Source organism: Xenopus laevis, chromosome 1L, assembly GCF_017654675.1.
Source record: "Xenopus laevis strain J_2021 chromosome 1L, Xenopus_laevis_v10.1, whole genome shotgun sequence".
Classification (NCBI taxonomy): domain Eukaryota; kingdom Metazoa; phylum Chordata; class Amphibia; order Anura; family Pipidae; genus Xenopus; species Xenopus laevis.
The window spans coordinates 42,447,235-42,468,672 of record NC_054371.1 but is presented as its reverse complement, the minus strand read 5'-3'; the positions used below and the strand labels follow the sequence as shown (position 1 = coordinate 42,468,672).

The 21,438-nt window shown below is 40.0% G+C and overlaps 1 protein-coding gene across 3 annotated transcripts in view; it reads right to left on the bottom strand.

Annotated features, from left to right (window-relative positions):
- Nucleotides 1-202: 202 nt before the first annotated feature.
- The window catches only part of cep135.L (centrosomal protein 135kDa L homeolog), a 37,461-nt gene continuing 16,225 nt past the window's right edge, over nt 203-21,438 (bottom strand). For all 3 annotated transcript variants that reach the window (XM_041588978.1, XM_018230054.2, XM_041588983.1), the window contains 15 exons: nt 21,046-21,201; nt 20,500-20,661; nt 19,726-19,803; nt 12,622-12,773; nt 12,109-12,224; nt 9,801-9,955; nt 9,620-9,675; nt 7,676-7,844; nt 6,751-6,861; nt 5,338-5,523; nt 4,261-4,470; nt 3,447-3,649; nt 2,962-3,066; nt 2,247-2,402; nt 203-2,151 (listed from right to left, as the gene is read on the bottom strand). In XM_041588978.1, the coding sequence (XP_041444912.1) occupies nt 2,130-2,151; nt 2,247-2,402; nt 2,962-3,066; nt 3,447-3,649; nt 4,261-4,470; nt 5,338-5,523; nt 6,751-6,861; nt 7,676-7,844; nt 9,620-9,675; nt 9,801-9,955; nt 12,109-12,224; nt 12,622-12,773; nt 19,726-19,803; nt 20,500-20,661; nt 21,046-21,201 (2,037 nt within the window). In that variant the 3' untranslated portion in view covers nt 203-2,129. The remainder of the gene's footprint in view (nt 2,152-2,246; nt 2,403-2,961; nt 3,067-3,446; nt 3,650-4,260; nt 4,471-5,337; nt 5,524-6,750; nt 6,862-7,675; nt 7,845-9,619; nt 9,676-9,800; nt 9,956-12,108; nt 12,225-12,621; nt 12,774-19,725; nt 19,804-20,499; nt 20,662-21,045; nt 21,202-21,438) is intronic.

The window sequence follows — 21,438 nt, the reverse complement described above, 5'->3', positions numbered from 1 at the left end:
GCAAACCCACAGGCTCCCATCTATACCTGTACCCGGAACCTCTCTCGCAACCCGCAGAGTACCGCAGGTTTTTGCGGGTAAGCCGCGGGTACCCGACCCGCTGCAGGACTCTAACCTTACAGCTGGGCAAATCTAGGGGGGAGCCCACAGATATTAAACCACTGGTCTACAGTTTGCAGTAAAGATTTAAATAAAAACAAAATCAAGGTAAAATATTTATTTGTTTTTTAATAAATAGTCACGTATACAAAAATAAATAAGAATAACAATATATGAGGTGTATGTTACATCACTGGAAGAGTTATTTTCTGCTGTGAGATAAAGGATTAAAATTACATTTTACGGTGAAGTGAAACATTCATGACACCAAAAAAACTGAAATAAAATAATACTAACTGATACTAGCAATATTTAAATTATTGGGCAGGCCTTTTTAACTTAAAGGGCTACATCACACTAGGACTTGTAGCAGTGATAAATACATCCCATGCCCAAAGAGGATTGCTTCCCAATGACTAATACAATGAATCTGAAACAACAGTGCCACCTGCTGGTCATTTACAGTCAGTAGAAAATTAATTTGCTGAGAAATTCAATGTTGTGATGTTGTTCTGTCTCGTGATGTTACTCTGCCTAGAAGTTAGTCAGTGGAAATAGCTGTGTGATGTTTCTATGGTCCGTTCTTAGCAGAGCAACACCACAAGCCGTTTCTTTTCTCAGGAAATTCATTTTCAACTGACTTTAGCCAGGTGTAAAAAATGACCCAGTGGATGACACTTCAAAAAAAAAATTATGTAACTGGCAAAAGTGCTTAGAGAGAATGCTGAGCAATATGTTTCGGGGCTTTACATTTCCTTGAACCCTAGTAAATTAGTCCCTATCTGTTTTAAGGGGTTAAAATAAGTGGTTCTGTGGTTTTGGTCATCACTGAAATGCTCAATATGTGACACTGGCCTAAAATCAGAACATAGGACCAATGACAGTACAACAACTGATCACAGAGTATCATAACTATGTATATTTTTCCTTTCACAACTATGTATACATGATCGTATTCTCAATGTAGGTTTAATAATTCTGTTTTGTAACATTCTCTGCAGCAATTTCTCTTTCAGCAGATGAGCAAAATATATAAAGGGGAAAACACTTGAATGGTCCTATACTGTAGGAGGTGTCTTTTTAGCTTATCCAGGTAGATTGAATAAAATCTGCACTGGTTCTTACAAAAGAGCAGAAGGAAACTGCTGCTTGGAGCATCATTTTCCACCTAAACCTTTAATGGTTGAAATCTCTACTTTTCTTCAGGACATGGTGCTGTGCTCAGGGCTTACAACATACAGGAGTATATGTGAGCTGGCTGATAGTTAGGGATGCACTAATCTACTATTTTGGATTCGGTCCGAACCCCCGAATCCTTTGCAAAACATTCAGCCGAATCCCAAACCGAATACACAAATTAGGGGTGGGAAGGGGAAAACATTTTTTACTTCCTTGTTTTGTGATAAAAAGTCACGCAATTTCCCTCCCCGCCCGATTCGGCCGGGCAGAAGGATTCGGTTGAATCCGAATCCTGCTGAAAAAGGCTGAATCCTGAACCGAATCCTGGATTCGGTGCATCCCTACTGATATCATCACGCAACAAAATCACTCTCAGTATCTTGTGCAGTTTCATTGCTCTGATATAGAGTAACACTTACATACACTGAACAGACAATCATAACGGGACAAATATAAAACCATATACATGTTATTTACACACATTTAAAACCTGATTTTTAACAATAAAGGCATGCCCTATATAAACCTAGAATGCTTCTCTAATATGGCCACATCTTATAGCACTATTCAAACCAGAGGTGTTGAAATCAAAAGTCTGCTAGGTCCGATATTAAAATTTCTTTGCAGATTAATAAAATTAAAATGAACTGGCATCTCCCTGAATTTAGTATTAACCCATCTGCAGATCAATTAGTAAACAAATGAGGCCATGCTGTCTTATAGCAACCCCCTCATCATTTGGGAAATACAGAAATCTGCAGACAATGCGAGGGTTTTTTTTAGATCCAGGGTTGGAAAGGAGATCAGGGGGGTGTTTATTTCTTCCTTCATATTTCTGGGTGTTTTTCAAGTTACTCCTTGAAGCTTACGCTCCTTAAAATGAAAGAATGGAAAACAAACCGTTAACCGTACAATTGTAAAATATTCTATGAATACTGAAAGCTGTTCCTAAGACTGGGGAAACCTACTTTTCTGCGGATTTCTCAGCCTCTCTATCAGCGGACCTTAAAATGGAGCGCTCGGGAGAAGGTGCAGAAGACTTCATAGTTGAAGTAAGAGGCGAGGATGTCCGTACAGAAGAAGTGGACAGACCATGCCGCCGCAACTCTTGAACTGCGCGCTCTCTGTTATAAGGGGAGAATTAAAATGTATTGATGGATAAAGAATCATTTTGCGGTGTTTCATCCAATAGTGACCACATTATTTAGCAGGAATCAGGAAAAAGCTAACTTTTCTATCCCCATAAAGGCGTGGTTCACCTTTAAGTTAACTTTTAGTATGTTATAGCATGGCACTTTCTAAACAACTTTTCAATTGGTCTTCTTTATTTATTTATTTTATAGTTTATGACTTATTTGCCTTCTTCTGACTCTTTCCAGCTTTCAAGTGGGGGTCACTGCCCCCATCTAAACAAAATGCAATACAAATGTATTATTATTGCCACTTTTTATTACTTATCTTGCTATTCAGGCCTCTCCTATTTATATTCCAGTCTCTTATTCAAATAATTGCATGGTTGCTAGGGGAATTTGGACCCTAGCAACCAGATTGCTGAAATTGCCAAGTAATAAAAAATGAATACCAATTGCAAATTGTCTCAGAATATCACTCAGTATATCATACAAATAAGTGAATTTAAAGGTGAACAACCCCTTTAAACAGTCAATAGGTCTGCGATGTTACCTTTCAAATCGTTCTGTTGTGAGCTGCCGTTTTGCTACATCATAGTCTGCCTGCAGCTGCGTAAGTTTATTTCTCAGCATGGTTGCCTCTCGGGAATAGCTGGTGCTGAAAAGATTAAAGATAGTAGGAGGGATCATTGATAAGTAGTTAGGTATGTTTTGCTACATCTCGGTTAAATATGTTTTTTCGCATTCGCATTGCGTTGCAAGTCTACATTAGTATTATTATACAAATATTATATATTTCTTTTACCCCCACCCTTTACTTTGAAATTGCACGTGTAACATGAAGTCAAATCTTTGTTTCCTGTAAACTTAACAAATAAAATAAATAAATAAAAAAAACTCTATAAAACTTTCCTTCTCAGAAACTAAATACTATTGTGCCAAACATTATATGTCACCTGGTTTCAGGATAACTAATCTCTAGTCTCTGCTGTTTTTACTGCTCAGGGATGTCGTGCAAAAAAAAACCAGAACACTCACAGTTTACTCTCAGAAAGCGTTAGCTTGTCTTTCAGAAGCTGGATTTCAGAATCCTTTTCATGAGTTGTTAGGTGGCTCTGGAACTCCTTTTCTCTGTTGGATGCCAGAAGTGTTTCCAGGTTCTTAATAGTGAGCCGTTCGCTTGCTAGTTGTTTTTTCAAGAGTTCTGCTTCGGACTTCATATCTTCCAGCTCATCAAGGATCTGAAGTAACGCAAATCAATGTAATGTCTTGATACAATAAGAAAACACATGACACTAAGAGGCACATTTATCTAAGGTTGAATTTCGAATTCATGCAAGTTTTTAAAAACTCGGGTAAATTGAATTGACCCAAAAACACGAATCGTATTCGAGTTTTTTTTCTCGAAGGCTGCAAACAACTCCAAATTGATCCCTGGACCTCTCCCATTGACTTAAACAGCAATTCGGCAGGTTTTAGTTGGCACTAAGTTGAATTTGAGTTCTTAAAGTGCCAGAGTATGATAAATCTCGAAAAATCTAATTTGAATTTTTTTTTTAAAAAAAAAAATTAGAATCGAATTTGAATAATAATTCAAATAAAAATTAGAATTTTCAATTCGACCCTTGAGAAATCTACAGGTGCCTGCTGAAGAAGCAGAATGCACTGCTTACCTCTCATGTGAAGACACCCTCACACGTAGTTTGGGGATATGACTAAGCCATCAAGAGCTGATGGTGAAGGGATGGGACTTTTCATATGGATACGCAAAAACATGTATTTTCAAGTAAGAATCAAAGCAAGGACCACCAAGGAGCCAGAAGCTGCTTTGCTCTCGCTCTCTTACACTCACCCTCTCTTGTTCCATGGTTCTGACAGACAGCTGCCGCGAGAAATGTTCTTTGTTAGAATCCAGCTTTACACAAAGCTCCCTCACAGAAGACAAATCATCCAAAATGGACGTCTTTTCATTTTGCTCATGCCTAAGCTGTTCGTCTAGTCTGGAGACTGTTTTTGCCATTGATGATATCTGGGATTCATATGCTTGATGAGCATTCATGTGCTGCAAAAACACATGATAAATAAGCTGTTAAACAAGCAGTTCACAGTATAAAAGATCTTGACTCATTTCTTCCTCTGTGATGAACTGAATTAAATGAGTAATTCTCCATTTTAAAGGGTTCAAGCTAAAACTGCATGGCGTTTAAGAAAATGTCATTGTCAACAGTTGCAGAAATTCATTTTAATAAAGGGAGTCACATATCAAACTTTTTATTTATGTGTTCTAAATAATGGAACAATAATAATACATTACATTGTAACTACCTCTTCAGACACTAATGCAACTCTGACTAGCTTACAAGACACTCAGTCATTATCACTTTAAAGGAACTGTTCAGTATAAAAATAAAAACTGGGTAAATAGATAGGCTGTGCAAAATAAAACATGTTTCTAATATAGTTATTTAGGCAAAAATGTAATATATAAAGGCTGGAGTGACTGGATGTCTAACATAATAGCCAGAACTCTGCTTCCTGCTTTTCAGCTCTCTTGGTTTCCACTGATCAGAGACTTGAGGGGGGCCCACATGGGTCATAACTGTCGCTTTTGAATCTGAGCTGCATGCTAAGGATCAACTGCAAAGTCACTGAACAGTTATGTGTAAAGTCGCTGAATAACTAGAGCTGAAAAGCAGGAAGTAGAGTTCTGGCTATTATGTTAGACATCCAGTCACTCCAGCCTTTATAAATTACATTTTTGGCTAACTAACTATATTAGAAATATTTTTTGCACAAACTATCTATTTAACCAGTTTTAATTTTTACACTGAACTGTTCCGTTAAAGAAAGCAAAATCTAAAAGGTGTTTCCAGCTTGTATATCATTACATAGTTACTAGACATGCAAGCAGTGACATCTGCAGACTTACCTCTTGGATTTCATTCTCTAAGTGCACCACTCTCTCACGGAGATGTCTCCTGTCCGTATCCACAGAGAGTAACTCTAGTCTTACTGAGCTGCTCTCGCCCTCTGCATTTTGTGCTTTTGATTCCCACTCCTCTGCTTGACTATGTACCATCCTAAACTGATCCAAAAGTTCTCTGTTTTCTTGCTCCTGGTGGTATAAATATATAAATCAATATACAGATATAAATTGAGAAATGTAAGTTGCCGTGTTTTACCCTTCCCTAGAGATTACATTTATTTCACAAAATAGCTTTGTTTGGGTCACAGGACCAAGGAGCATTTATCGCTCAAGGCATTCGGCAATTTAAAATGCTATGGGGTACAGGTGGATTTATGGCAAGTAAAAATAGCAGCAAAGAAACATATTCCTCGAATTTATAACCCCCAACAGAAAAATGTGCAGCCCCACAAGAGCAGCTTAAAAAAAAAAAAAAAAAAAAAGCCAGATCAAGGCATAAAACTAGACAAGGCAATTGTGCTGCCAACTGGGAAGATATTCTCCATCATGTAATCAAGTTTATTGCTGGTTTATGTCATAGGTATTAAGCTACATATTAAAGGTACTACATAGGTTACTATTAAAATTTCATGTAAGGAACACATTGGAGGCATCTTATTTTTTTAGCAGTTTGGGGAAAGAAGGAACCATGAGAACATGCTCAAGTAAACCCCATGGAAACAGAATAAGTTCTGAGTTCAAATAAATTAAAGGGGAACTATCGTGAAAATAAAAATTTAAAATAATCTTCCTCATACTGAAATAAGAAACTTTCTTAATATAATCAATTAAAAATTCTGCATTGTTTCTGAAATAATCAAGTTTATATTCACTGTTCCTCTCTCAGCATCTGTTTCTCTTCATTCTGTCATCATGCAGCAGTTGGGTGTCAGATGAATGATCCAATACATCTTATAGGGGGAGACTTCCTTTCCTAGTAGATGAATTAGAGCTCATTCATATAACCGATTCCAGTACAAACAAAATCTAACAAAATAACTGCCTTTTGCACAAATTCTACATGTAGAGAGACAGGATTTTCGGTGATTTTAATAGAGTGAGCTCTAATACATCTTCTAGGCAAAGGAGCCCCCTATAAAAGATATATTAGATCATTCATCTGACACCCAACTCCAGAATAAGAGAGAATGAGGAGAAACAGATGCCGAGAAAGGGATAGTGAAGATAAACTTGATTATTTCAGGAACAGTACAGATTTTTTAATCGATTGTATTTAGAAAGTTTCTTCTTTCAGTATGCTGAAGCTTATATTACATTTTCATTTTTGCGATAGTTATCAAATGGGCACAGATGAAAATTATCCAAGTAGACTGATAGTTTTGAAGCGTTCCCTCCAAAAACAGATTCGATTTTTACCTTGGAAGCCATTAAAGATTCAATTCTAGAAACTTCAGCTATGTAGCCATGAACCCTCAACTTCAGTTCTTCTTTCTCATGCATTACAGTTTCTAATTCCAAAGTAACTGCCTGTTAAAAAAAGAAAAAAATAATATATCAATGCAGCTAAGATTACCAGCTCACCATGTCAGTCTCTACATACACAGTAATAGCAGATGTGCTTTAAATGAATTGTTCAGTGTAAAAATAAAAACTGGGTAAAAAGATAGGCTATGCAAAATAAAAAATGTTTCTTATATAGTTAGTTAGCCAAAAATGTAATGTATAAAGGCTGGTATGACATAATAGCCAGAACACTACTTCCTGCTCTTCAGCTCTCTTGGTTTCTACTGATTGGTTACCAGGCAGTACCCAATCAGTGACTTTAGGGGACCACATGGGTCATAACTGTTGCTTTTGAATCTGAGCTGAATGCTGAGGATCAATTGCATAATCACGGACTAACTCAGAGTTAGAGAGCTGAAAAGCAGGAAGTAGTGTTCTGTTCTGTTAGACATCCAGTCACTCCAGCCTTTATAAATCACATTTATGGCTAATTAACTAATTTAGAACTATTTAGTATTTTGCACATATCATCTATTTAGCCAGTTTTTATTTTTATACTAAACTGTTTCAACGGAGTTATGGAAGACTCAAGGCAGCCATAAATTGTCTGACCCTGTACAGTATCCAAGTGATTGGCCAGTGGGCCAAACAGATACTGTACAAGGGCCCACCCAGCAGATGGATCGTTTTTACTTCCTCATCTGCAGATGAACCATACACAGATATAGATGATGCACTGGTAGATCATCACTAAGTAATGAGAGAGACATTCCGGTGGTTTCTTTGGTTGGCGTTTCTGCTAATCGATGCAGTGGGAGTTCTATTAATATGAAACTACCTGGGTTTCTCTTGCCATTGTGCCCAGGTCATCTTGCAATCTTCGGTTTTCTTTTAGACTAATTTCTCTCAGCCTTGCATTTTCTATAAGTTCAGATTGGACAGAATCAAGCTGGCGACGTAAACTTGCCAGTTCCCGATCTTTGTTACCAATGGAGTCCTTCAATTGGCTGTTAAACAAAAAAAAAAAGTGTCTTTAAAAACAGCATAGATAGGCGGACATTTGATTCATCCCACTGTTAATACTGAGTGCTGGGGCACACTGTTTTGTAATATTAAAATGTCGTGAAATTCAGGAAAAGTAAACCTTAAAAATATATCTTTTTCAAAATCCTGACATGAGAACACGCTCAGCTGCTTTATTTACTAAAAAGCAGGATTTTTTGTTAGTAGTGATAATTTACAAAGTAGGCAGGTACCCAAACAAGCCACCGCCTCCTAAAAATGGAGTTCTGTATTGGGTTCTATTTAAAAAGATCCAAGCAAGTCTCTACCCTATGGATTGTTATTGACCAGGTGGCTTTCATGTACCAGTGCAACTCAAGACTAGTTCTCTGAAATATGGGATTCCAGGATTATACTTTTGCAAACATGATCAAAAAAGCTTTAACTATGTGGCCTTGATTAGAACCAAACCACAAAACTCAAAAATTAATCATAGGAGCCACATATAGGAAATTGCTGTTAGGATGGCTGTCTAAATTAATTTAAAAAAAAAATCGAAAAACAGATGAATGTAATCAACCAGAAAACTTGAATTGAATACGAATCTAATTCGATTTGAACTTTAAAAACTCGATTCGAGCTTTTTCTCTGAAAAAAACTTGAATGTCAGGAAGGCTGCAAACAACTCCAAATTGATCCCTGTACGTCTCACATTGCCTTAAAGTGGACCTGTCACCCAGACACAAAAATCTGTATAATAAAAGACCTTTTCAAATTAAACATGAAATCCAATTTCTATTTTTTATTAAAGCATTCATAGCTGTTGTAAGCTCATTTAAAAATCTCAGCTGTCAATCAAATATTGTCGCCACTCCTCTATGCCCGTGGCATAGAGGCGGGGCAGACAATTACTTTCACTTTCCATTCAGCACTTTTAGATGTCACTGCTCTCCATATATTCCCCCCGTTCTCTTTACCATTTAATTGTGTAGCCAGGGCATGGGGATGGACATTGGATTCCCCATTCTGGTGCACAAACAAGATTCTGAGATGATACAAGACTTGTCTTAATAACAGTGTCCACAAAATGGCTGCTGCCTGTTTGCTATAATTTTGAAATCCCAGACTGAAGGAAGCAAGATTCAAATAATTGATATAGAGTAATTAAATTTAAATTTGCTTGACTAATGTGATAAAATAGGATTTTGTATAATTTTTTTGGGTGACGGGTCCCCTTTAATGGAATTCGGCAGGTTTTAGGTAGCGAATAGTCAAATACGAGTTCTTAAAGGGCTAGAGAGTGTGATAAATCTCGAAAATCTAATTTTCCCTAGTCGAATGACAGTTTTGATGATAAAAAAAACTTGAAAATTCGAATTCTGATTTTCAATTCAACATTTGATAAATCTGCCCCTTAGTGTGCATACTTACTGGTACCCTGCATCTCAGGTAGGGGCAATGTAAATGTGTTCAGCCCCATAAGGGGTAGATATTTCTAAGCAAGATGTTAAGGAAATCTGTTAAAGGGTTATATGCGTTTTATCATAGGGCTGTGACAAGTGATCGGCAGTCCTAACGGACAGAAGCAAAATAACCATGAGGCTTAAGTTGCTTTTTAAATGTTGTCAGTTGTATGCCCATTTATTGTGGCTTGATGGTTTTCAGTCAGACAACCTGCAGTAGACAAAAAATACTCTCTCCTTCATACAGGTAAAAAGAAAGCCAGGCCACAATGAACCAGTATAAATGAGTGTTAAAAGGGAGAGAAACATTAACTTACTCAAGGGTGCTCTCCAGGTCAGAAAGTGTCAGTCTTAAATTGGTAATCGTTTTTTCCTTAAAAGAAAACAAGTATTAACAAATCACACAGTTGAACAAAGTGTTCGCCCACAAGCTTTCTTCCCCATATATATACGGCAGAAGGAGATGGTAGAGAAGGGGCAGGAAAAATGACCACCTACTTTATTAGCCATGTTATCTTCTAGGCATGCAATTCGCTCAGTTTTATCATCTACGGCTTCCTGCAGGCTATCCTTCTCTTTATCCAGTACAGACACAGTGTTCCTGACCACATTCATTTCATCAGTTTGTGAGGATATTCGACGCCTCAGTTCATCTGCAAATAAAAATAAAACTAACATTTGGCAAGACAGGTATTTAAATAATATGAGAAAATAAAGTAGTAGGAATACATAATTATAATCCAAATTAAAAGTATTAATATAAAAGTATATTAAAAATATTTTTCTGCAATGCAAAAACTGTGAGATACACATGACTGGCTTGTATCAAGACTTATCTGTTAACAATAAAAAAATAAATAAAAAAAAACTGGTAAAAAAAAAAAAAAAAATAGAAATATTCAGTCACACTTTAATGACGGACAATATTGAAGAATTTGACAAAATTATTGGTAATAGCACATTGGGCGATTTAGAGCATTTTGTAGCTCTGTAAGCAATATTACTAATTTCTTATGGGTGATGGCACGCAGGGAGATTAGTCGCCAAGCAACAAATCTTCTCTACTGCGGGCGACAGATCTTCCCAAATGCCTTCCCACCCGCAAGAATACGAATCGCCAGTGGGATGGCATCCATATCATTTGTTCTCTGAAGTCACCTCGTTAGGCGATGCGAATAATCTCCCCGAAATGCCTTCCACCCGCAAGAATGCAAATCGCCAGTGGGAAGGCATTTCAGGGAGATTTGTCGCCCGCAGTAGCGAAGGTTTGTCACTTGGTGACTAATCACCCCATGTGCCACCACCCTAAGAGTGATTCTTAACAATATTCTCAGGAACGAAACAGTATTTGTGGCCACTAGTTACCAAATGAAAATGCCTCAGCGATGGCAATAATTAGACTACCATGATGTTTTAGAGGTGTATTTTTGGGATTACCAGTCACTACTAGCAGTGACAAGCAGTTTTAAATGAAGACAGACGGCACAAGCTGTTTGTCAGTTCTATGCTGGCTGAAAAACACAGGCGGAGGGTAGGCCCTGTATTCCATAGCACTAAAAGTCATAGCAGAGGGGTGCAAAGTTTTCACAAAAGACAATTCCCAATGTCTTTACTAATTAAAGAAAAACAAACTGAAGGTAAAAAAAAAACTATTTAAATTGCCACAACGGTATTTAAAGGAAAAGGAAAGGCTAAAATTAAGTAAGCTTTATCAGAAAGGTTTATATATAAGTAATGCTGCTCTGAGTCCTCTGTCAAAAGAAACACCACATTTCTTTCCTTCTATTGTGTACACATGGGCTTCTGTATCAGACTTCCTGTTTTCGGCTTAAACCTCCAGGGCTAGGGCTTAAGCATGCTCATTTTGCTCCTCTCTCTCTCCCTCCCTCCTCTCCTCCCCTCCCTGCTGTAATCTGAGCCCAGAGCTATGAGTGAGAAGGGAGAGACTCAGACAGGAAGTGATGTCACAACAAGCTAATATGGCAGCTGCTATCTTAAACAAACAGAGAGCTTCTTGAGCTGCTTACTCAGGTATGGTACAGCATTCTGCAGAATAAACATATTTTATATATAACATACATTTTATAGCTTGCACTATTGTGGCTAATCTATTGGCAATAAACTGCTTTGGTAGCTTTCCTTCTCCTTCAAGCTGATTATTTTGTTAAAAGCTATATGGCATTAAATGACCAAAACCATACAAAATGAAAATGAATACTATTTCTCTGCCACACATGTAAAAAATCTTGTAAGAAGAAGACTGGGGTTTTAATGCAGTTCTATTTTCAGTCATCCATTACCTGATGACTATTTGTCTAATGCCGGATGTCTTTTTGTCAATTTCAATGGAGGCTTAGATTTTTTTTTCTCCTAGGGCAATTTGTGGCAGTTCATAAATAATGCCCTACCATTTTAGAAATGGTGCCAGATTTTCAAAATCTACAAGAACATTATGTGTAAATGACTTTCAGGCACATTCATTTCCAGTTGTCACTGGTCCTTTAACTTGGCAAGTAATAGTTATTTTCTAGCAATAATAAAGAGCTCCTAAAAATGTTGATAGACAAAGACTACAATGCATTCTGAAGACTTGACTAGCTAACCCCCTTGCTTATAACATACTGTGAGTTCTATGGTCAGGAGTCAATTTAGAAAGTATGAGAACAACAAAAGCAAACCTAAGTCTAAACAAACACATAAATATTGAGGAAAACACTGTCTAGCAGTAATACAGATAAACATCAGAACAATTCATGTGATATCTTTAAGAGACAGAAATAAAAAAAAAATAAAAAAAAGGATCTACCTATATTTTCTTGCAGAGCTGCAATTTCTTCCTGTGCAAACTGTACTTCACTGGATTTGACAGTAAGGCGGTGCTGAAGATCTTCCAGCGATTTCTGCAACTGTTCATTTAAAAGCCTGGAACCAAAGGAAACAAATCTGTGGCACTACATACATTGTCCTTGTACGATTGTTTCGGTATAAAACATTCATAAATAAATATACAACCAACAATATTGGGGGTACCCCCTGCCCCATGTAGCACTAACCTTAGACTTCCATTTTTTATTTTTTTTATTTTGCCATTTCTATTCTCCAGTCTACTTGTGTCACAACCATAGTTCCATTAGTTTAGTGATTGTTTTTCTTTAATAAAATAGCTTGATATATGTGGGAAGGTAACATTATATTTATATTTCAATAAGGAGGAAGCTAGGACCAAGTGCCCCAAACACATTTAAATGTAGCCTATGGCAGACAAATTTTAGCATGCATATTTTTATGCAGATTTTATATCATGATAATGTATACAAACCTTAATGAATTAATTTCGGCTTTATACTGTGAAGATTCATCCAATGTGTGAGAGAGATTAGTCGACTTTATTTTGGATTCTCTCTCCAATAAAGCTATATTTTCTTTCAGTTTTGCTACAGTTGACTTTAATTCATATCGTTCAGCTTCAAGCTACAATGAATAAAGAGAAGTCTTGAGACACCAACACATTTTACTAGTTATATCAGTGTCAAATATGGGAAAGAATAATAAAGTATTAAAGTATATTCAGAATGTTTTTTTTAAAGACTAAAGTTTCTTTATTTGCCATGACACTACAAGCAAAAAGAGCCTCAAGCAGCTCTTCAAAAGTATGTTTTTGCAACCATGAGTTATTACAGGGAAAATTACTGCTTCTTTCACTTCATGCCTAAGCATGCATCCACCTCAAAAGCAAAAGGTGGCTATATATCGATTCACGTAAACTGCTGGTTTGGCCCTCCCAGGTGAGTGACCAGCTTATTATCTTACAAAATTGGCCCTACCAGACTAATATGTGACTGAAAAGCAGCCAGATATCTATGAAGAACCACCGCAGCCAGTTTATGTGGTGCCTTCACTATGCACCCACACAATTAAATTATCTATTTCTAAGAAAAAAAGGCAACAATGGTTAGGTAAGCAAAAACACAAAAAAACCTTTAGAGTGTTACAGTTTTAGAACAACAAGTTGGACCAAGAGTGTGGAAAACCATTCTAAGGAACTAGTGAGCTGTTGCCCGGTAATTCTACGTATATATCATTATAATTACACAGTTTTACAGCAAAAGATGGGTTATACCAGGGCCAGGGCTACCTGCACTCTTCGGGTCCCTACCTCCTTCGAGGGACAGTGCCGGGGTCTCAACCTAGCCTCTTGGGCTATAATGACCAATGGACATTTCCTGCCCCCTGACCATAGGGGGGAAAGAGGGTTCTGCCGGTGCTCAGGGCATGTGAGTATAGCCTTTGCGCGCTCACAGACAGCTCTCTTCCCCCCCTCCCTTCTCACTGAGAACAGACCGGTTAGCTACGTAAGTAGACCGCTGCAGCACAGGGGCACATTGCTCATCCGGCTGCCTAGAGTGTGCCTCCCCTCCCTTCTCAGAGTTCCCCGCTGCCTCCGGCCCAGGAACCCTTTTTGGATGCAGCGCGGGGGAGCTCTACTATAAGCTCCTTCACTCGCGCCTCTGTTGGAATGCATGCGATGTGTTTCAGGCGCCATTTTAGATGGCGCGCCTCATCAATTTAGGAGGAGGTGCCTGAGTTCCGGGCACCATTTTCCTTCACCCACCCTCTGGAACACAGGACATACAGGCGCAAATTAGCAAGAGACTTGCCAGGAGTAGATGTTGTAGAATTAACAATCCTGCTCGTTTCATTCAGCAGGGGGGGCACAAATAAACAAAGCATATACAGGTCGAAAAGGGGCATATTGAGAGAGCAACTTCTCCCACAATTCCCCTCCACTATACTCCCTCAGCAGGTGCTTCAGACACTGCAGCAATGGCAGAAGGTAAGGCAGGGAAACTTTTCTCCAGGGCTGGAGGGAGAGCAGTCGCAGCAGCAGCAGCGCAGGTCACTTATTTTTCTTGCAAAAGCTGCCACACACAAAAATTTCTGGGGGCCAGGGAGAGCCTATCTGCAGGTCTTGCTCCAAGGGGCAGGGGATAACCCCCTCTCTAGGGTCCAACAAGCCCATTCCAACCCCTCCGGGGAACCCCCAAGACATTACTCCTGATGCAGTAGCTGGCACTTCTACTGATCCTCCAGCTCCATTATGGGCTGTCCAGTTGTCTCAGTCAATAGCCTCATTACAGAGTCTTCCCGCCATTGCAGACAACTTAGGCAGAGCCCTAGCCAAGTTAGGCCAAAAGACTAGAGGTAAACGCAAGAGACCTTCCAGTCCCAAGGGAGATGCCGGCGGTCACGCTTCCTCCGATGCCTCTTCAGTGGGAGGGGACAATTCTCATTCTGAGGGCAAACTTCCCCCTTCTGAAGTATCCTCTGGAGCAGAGGACGAAAATGAGGACAATCTAAAGTCAGGGATGTCCCACACTTCTGCCAGCCTTTTTAAAAGACAACAAAAATCCTCAGTTTTCTTCCCTTATCATGAACAACTGCTCAATATCATACAAGAAGAGTGGAATTCTCCGGAACGAAAATTTCAGTCCTATACTTTCTCCAAATGGTCGATGCCACCCACAGTTGATGCTCCTTTGTCCAGACTGTCTAAATCCACAACCCTTCCAGTCACAGATGCCGCAGCCTTTAAGGATCCTAGTGACCGACGGCTCATGGGTTTTCTAAGAGCAACGTACTCATCGGTCTGGTCGACTCTGCAACCAGCATTAGCTTCGCCTGGGTGGCCAGAGCCATACAAGCATGGTCTGAATCCCTGATCAACGATATACAAGAAGGAGTAACCAGAGCGGATCTTATGCCAACGGTACACTCCATAGCGGAGGCATCAGCATACTTGTGTGACGCCACTCTAGATACGGCTGAAATTACTGCCCGTACATCAGCTCTATTGGTCACAGCCCGCAGAACCCTATGGCTAAAGAACTGGACAGCCGCCATCAGTTCCAAAAAGTCTCTCACTTCGCTACCCTTCAAAGGACAACGTCTTTTTGGTGAGGAACTGGAAAAGATTATCTCGCAGGCCACGGGAGGAAAGAGCACATTTCTCACTCAAAACAAGAGCAGAACCACTTCTTCCTCAAGACGAGGAAAGTTTTTTCGTCCCCAGGCGAAACAATTCTCCACAGCGTTCTCACTTCCGCTCAAAGACAAACGACAAGGGTCGACCAGCGTGGAAAAGCAACAAGTTCCATAACAAGTCACCGGGAGAAAAATCAACCTTTGCATGACGGGGCACCCCCTCCGGGATCCGAGCAACCAATAGGGGGCAAACTGCTGCGATTTCGGGAGGTATGGAACAGATATTCCTCAGATGCCTGGGTCAATGAAATAATAACCGAAGGTTACCATCTAAACTTTTCCTCTCAACCCCCCAGAAAATTCATCATGTCCCAGGTTCCATCCAACCCCAAAAAGGCCCAAGCCTTTTACAACTGCATTTCCAACATGGAGCTAAACGGAGTGATATCAGTGCCTCAGTCAGAGACATTGATTTGGAAGAAAAAAAGGACTCACATGCCCCTGCTGCAGTCACTCTTTCATTGTGTCCAGTCCAAATAGTGTGTTGGTCCCCTCGTACTGGTCTCCATCCAGTGGACATCATATGTAGGGGGGGTTTAGGTAGGTGAGAGGTGTCTGATGAAGTGCCAGAAAGAGGCATGAAACGCATCAGGTGATCCAACATGTCATAGAGTAGGAGTACATCTGTAATAGATGCCTGTTTGTTGTTTTAATTACTCAAATAAAGCTGGGCAGTGATTTTATCCTCAGACAGAGACATTGTTTACTCCAATCTGTTCCTAGCCCCCAAGAAGGACGGATCATTCAGACCAGTACTCAATTCCTCAACAAACACATTAAGTCTGCACGATTCAAGATGGAAACGCTACGGTCAGTGATCTGGGGGATGGATCCAGGGCTCCTGTTGATGTCCCTGGACGTCAAGGATGCTTACCTCCACGTACCGATATGGCCACCCTATTATCGCTTCCTGAGATTTGCCTTCAAGAATCAACACTACCAATTTGTAGCGTTACTGTTAGGCCTTTCCTCAGCCCCCAGAGTCTTCACCAAACTATTGGCTGTCACAGCAGCAACGTTGAGACTCCAAGGAATTTCGGTGACACATTACCTGGACGATCTTCTTCTCAAAGCCAGAACGGAAGCAGACAGAACCTTCAGCAGGCAATAAACCTACTTTAGAGCTTCGGCTGGACCATCAATTGGGACAAATCCAACCTGCGGCCCAGTCACCAGATGATTTTTCTGGGTCTTGAGTTCAACACTCTAACACAACGGGTAAGCTTACCCAGAGACAAGCAGATAAGGATCAGAGACCAGGTCAGCCTTCTTCTCTCCAACCGACGTCCCACTGTCCTCCTAGCAATGAGAGTTCTGGGATTGGTGTCAACCATCGAGGCGGTACCTTTCGCACAGATACACCTCCGACCGCTACAAGCCAGCATTCAGGATGGAAGGGAGGGTCTCTCTTACAAACGTTTCCTCTTCTAAACACAACAAGAGAGTCCCTCCCCTGGTGGCAAAGACAAGAAAATCTATCGACGGGCCAGACCTGGGCAATGCCAGACTGGACCGTAATCACGACAGACGCAAGCCTGTTAGGTTGGAGGGCAACATGGAACAATCTATCTGTACAAGGTCCATGGTCCTCCAACGAGGCCAAGTTATCCATAAACATCCTAGAACTTCGGGCGGTACGACTAGCTCTCAACCACTGGTCTCGCAATCTCCAAACCAAGTCGGTCCGAGTACAAAGCGACAACTCCACCAGGGTTCGCGTACATCAACAGACAAGGAGGAACCCGCAGCAAGGCAGCCCTAGCGGAAGTACAGCAAATTCTAGCTTGGGCGGAGCTCAGTTCAGTAAGATTATCCACCATTCACATTCCAGGGGTATCCAACACAAAAACCGACTTCCTTTGCCGCAACCAGCTGGATCCGAGCGAATGGGAAATCCATCCGGAAGCATTTGCGGAGTTGGTGATGATATGGGGTCTACCTCAAATCGATCTGATGACATTGGGGGGGGGGGATGCCATGACTCAACCCTGGCGATTCCAACCGGCCTATGTCTTCCCTCCTCTTCCCATGCTACCTCGGGTGTTAAAGAAAATCAGACGATCGCAGATTATAGTATTAGTGATAGCTCCATTTTGTCCCAGGAGAACCTGGTTCACAGATCTTCAGATGGCAATCGCTCAGCCAATCCGTCTCACACCCAGGAGTGACCTACTACAACAGGGTCCCATAGTTCACCACAATCCAGGACTCTTTGCTTTGACGGGATGGCCGTTGAAGCAGCCATTTTGGAGACGACAAGGCATAGCTGAAGAAGTCATCTCCACGATGCTCAAGTCACGCAAACCTACATCTTCCAGAGCTTACCACAGAGTCTGGAGGAGCTATTGGAATTGGTGCAAGGATACAGACCTACCATTTCTGGAACTCAACATACAAAGGATTTTGTCCTTCCTTCAGAAGGGACTTCAGTTGGGATTGAAATTAAGTTCCTTAAAGGTACAAGTTTCAGCTCTATCGGTTCTAGTCCAATCCCGTTTGGCAATGGACAATTCTATTTGTATTTTCTTACAGGGAGTAACATGCATCGCACCTCCCTTTCGTCCACCAATTCCAGGATGGGATCTCAACCTGGTCCTCGAAGCCCTACTAGATTCGCCCTTCGAACCCTTAGGGGTAATCTCTGAAAAATGGCTCACCTGGAAGGTGGTATTCCTCATAGCAATTTCATCAGCCAGAAGAGTATCAGAAATAATTGCCTTATCATGCACCCCTCACTTCTGGTCTTCCACAAGGACAAGGCAGTACTGCGAACTGTACCTTCCTTTCTTCCAAAGGCCGTATCCTCCTTCCATATAAATCAGGAGATATTAGTTCCATCCCTTTGTCCGGATCCCAAGAATGACAAGGAACGACGACTGCACAAGTTGGATGTGGTTATGGCACTCCGCTGGTATAAAGAACGATCCAAATCCTTTAGACGATCTAAAACTTTATTTGTCATACCTTCCGGCCTGCGAAAGGGCATGGCAGCCTCCAAGACATAGATTGCACGGTGGATCAGAGAGGCAATTCGTCAAGCTTATCTATCCAAGGGAAGATATCCACTGGAACATGTTCGAGCACACTCCACTAGGTCACTGGGACCATCCTGGGCATGGCGTAACTCTGCTTCCTTGGATCAGATTTGCAGAGCGGCCACCTGGTCCTCAGTACATACATTTACAAAATTCTACAGTCTAGACACGTTTTCCTCAGCTGAGGCCTCTTTTGGCCACAAAGTACTGCACTCTGTGGTGCAGTAACATGTCAGAACCAAATTCGATCCCGCCCTTCTGTTCTGGGACTGCTTTGTTAAGACCCCAAGAGTCCCTGTGTCCCCCTGAGATGACAGAGAAAACAGGATTTTTTGATACTCACCGTTAAATCCTTTTCTTTGTAGTTGATAGGGGGACACAGGGCTTCCCAACCCTGAGCAAAAGTTGACCAATTTGGTCCATAGGAAACATTTTTTCTGAATTACCAGTTCTGCAAGTTGTTTAGTTATCATCATCATCATCATCATTTATTTATATAGCGCTGTCAAGATACGCAGTGCTTATTTAGTTATGATAATCCCTAATTTCAGCAGTCTCTTTGGTACAAATTGAGGGGTTATGGCAGTGTGGGGTTAAAACAGCGTCCCGGACACGCCCCCTGCAAATTGTTCTAAGTGTCCTGCCTCCTAGAGGGTGGAGCTTAACCCCAAGAGTCCCTGTGTCCCCCTATTGACTACAAAGAAAAGGATTTAACGGTGAGTATCAAAAAATCCCGTTACCTTTGGCAAGATTCTCTGTAAGAGCATTCGTTTTGATGGTCTATTGAACCACAGGAGGACCAGTTACAGAGATCTAACGTTGTCTTTCCTCTTAGTGGTTGAAGTTACTGTATATACCATTGTTCCAGTTTCCCTCAAAGTGATGCAAGTGAACTTTTAGGAAATATGTATGTTTAGAACTTCCTTCCAACTACAGGTATGGGAGCTGTTATCCAGAATGCTCGGAAGCTGGGGTTTTCTGGAGAACGGATCTTTCCGTAATTTAAATCTTCATACCTTAAGTTCACTAGAAAATCATGTAAACATGAAATAAACCCAACAGACTGGTTTTTCTTCCAATAAGGATTAATTATATCTTAGTTGGGATCAAGTACAAGGTACTGTTTTATTATTACAGAGAAAAAGGAAAACCTTTTTAAAAATTCGGGTGATTTTGATAAAATGGAGCCTATGGGATTAGGCCTTTCCGCAATTCGGAACTTTTTGGACAACGGGTTTCTGGATAACTGATTCCATGCCTGTACTATGTCACTTGCTACGCTCCTATTGCACTGCCCCTTTTGGCAAATATCACTTAAGACATGTTTATTTGAAAGAATTACTTACCATACGGATTGAATTCTCAAGTTCAGAATTCTTTTGTACAAACTGTGATTTATCAGTAGCCAATGCTTCCTGCTGAATCTAAACAAAATAAATAAAACAATCAGAAACTCGTAAGTTGAAAAAACAAAATAATTTTGCTGTGCTGGGAAAGCAGAATCATTTATCTGCAGAAAAAATCAATCTAGCTCAGACTTTAAAGGAGAAATCAACCTGTGGAGATAAAAAAAAACCCTACCACAGGTAAACCTCCCTCCCTCCTCCCCTGGGGAAATGCCCCATACTCCATACTTACCCCATGGCGCAGATTCTTCCAGCTTGGAGTATTTGCTAGTGTATGAACACCTGACATGACAAGTTTCCCCAATTTTGTATAATAACTTGATCAGGAAAGATTTCAGAACTAAATTATTTGTACAACCTAATAAACATTTATATTTTTTGTTAGTTGTTTTCCATATACAAGTATGGGTCCCGTTATCCAGAATGCTCAGGACCTTGGGTTTTCCGGCTAAGGGGGTCTTTCCATAATTTCAACATTAAATTAAATCCAAAAGGATTATTGTGCCTCTATTAAGGATTATTTATATCTTAGTTTGGATCAAGTACAATGTACTGTTTTATTATTACAGAGAAATTACTTTTTTTATAAGTTTATTTTTTTTTTTTATTAAAATGGGAAATGGCCTTCCCTTAATTCTGAGCTTTCTGGATAATGGATACCATACCTGTACTGCTGACTGAAGCAAAATATATCATTAAAAAAAACTGGTTAACCTTGATTTTGTCCCTCAGACCTTCATTTTCATCTGTAACTCTTCGCAAGTCCGAGATGGCAACATCTCGCTCCTCCTCAATTTGGAGCAATTCATTCTGATAAGATGACTTTTTGGAGAGTGGAGAAATATCTTTCTTTAACATAACCAATTCATTTTGTGCCTGCAAAAAAAAAAATCACACTCCAGATATACTGAGTATAATATTATGTCTTTTGTACATAATAAACACAATTTTGATATAGCTGCAGCTAAGAAAGAACAATTAGCCATGCTTAGTTAGCATTAACAATAAATTTGTAGCCTTACAGACCATTCATTTTTTAGATGGGGTCAGTGACCCCTCTTTTGAAAGCTGGAAAGAGTCAGAAGAAAAAGGCAAATTAAAAAAAAAAAACCTATAAAAAAAATAATAAACAATGATGACGTATTGAAAAGTTGCTTAGAACTATAATATACTTAACGTTACCTTAAAGGTGAACCACCCCTTTAAAAGTATAATTCACTTTATATTTTGTAAAGGAAACAGCATGACTTTGGGCTTTACCTGTTCATATAGTATACAGATCTTATCTCTTTCAGCTGTCAGCACTCTAACATTGGACTGTATCTCAGCCATGTGATTTTCAAATTTCCCCAGCATATTTTGAAGGTCATCTCTTTCTCTGGTAATGCGCCTCAGTTCTGAACTGCTTTCGCCAGCCTAAAAATAGAGACAATAATATAGAAATAAAAACTCGTCAGTCTCTAAATAGCACACAGCCTACAGATTTACACCAATTCTTTATCAAACATTCAGACTGTTAGTCTGTTTAGAAGTTTAAACACAAACAAATTGATCCAGAAAGTCTGGGCCATGACACAAAGTGCAGTATTGTATGTATGACCCTTTATTGTGGTCTATGGAATGGACATGATAACACCAGCACAGGTGATTTTT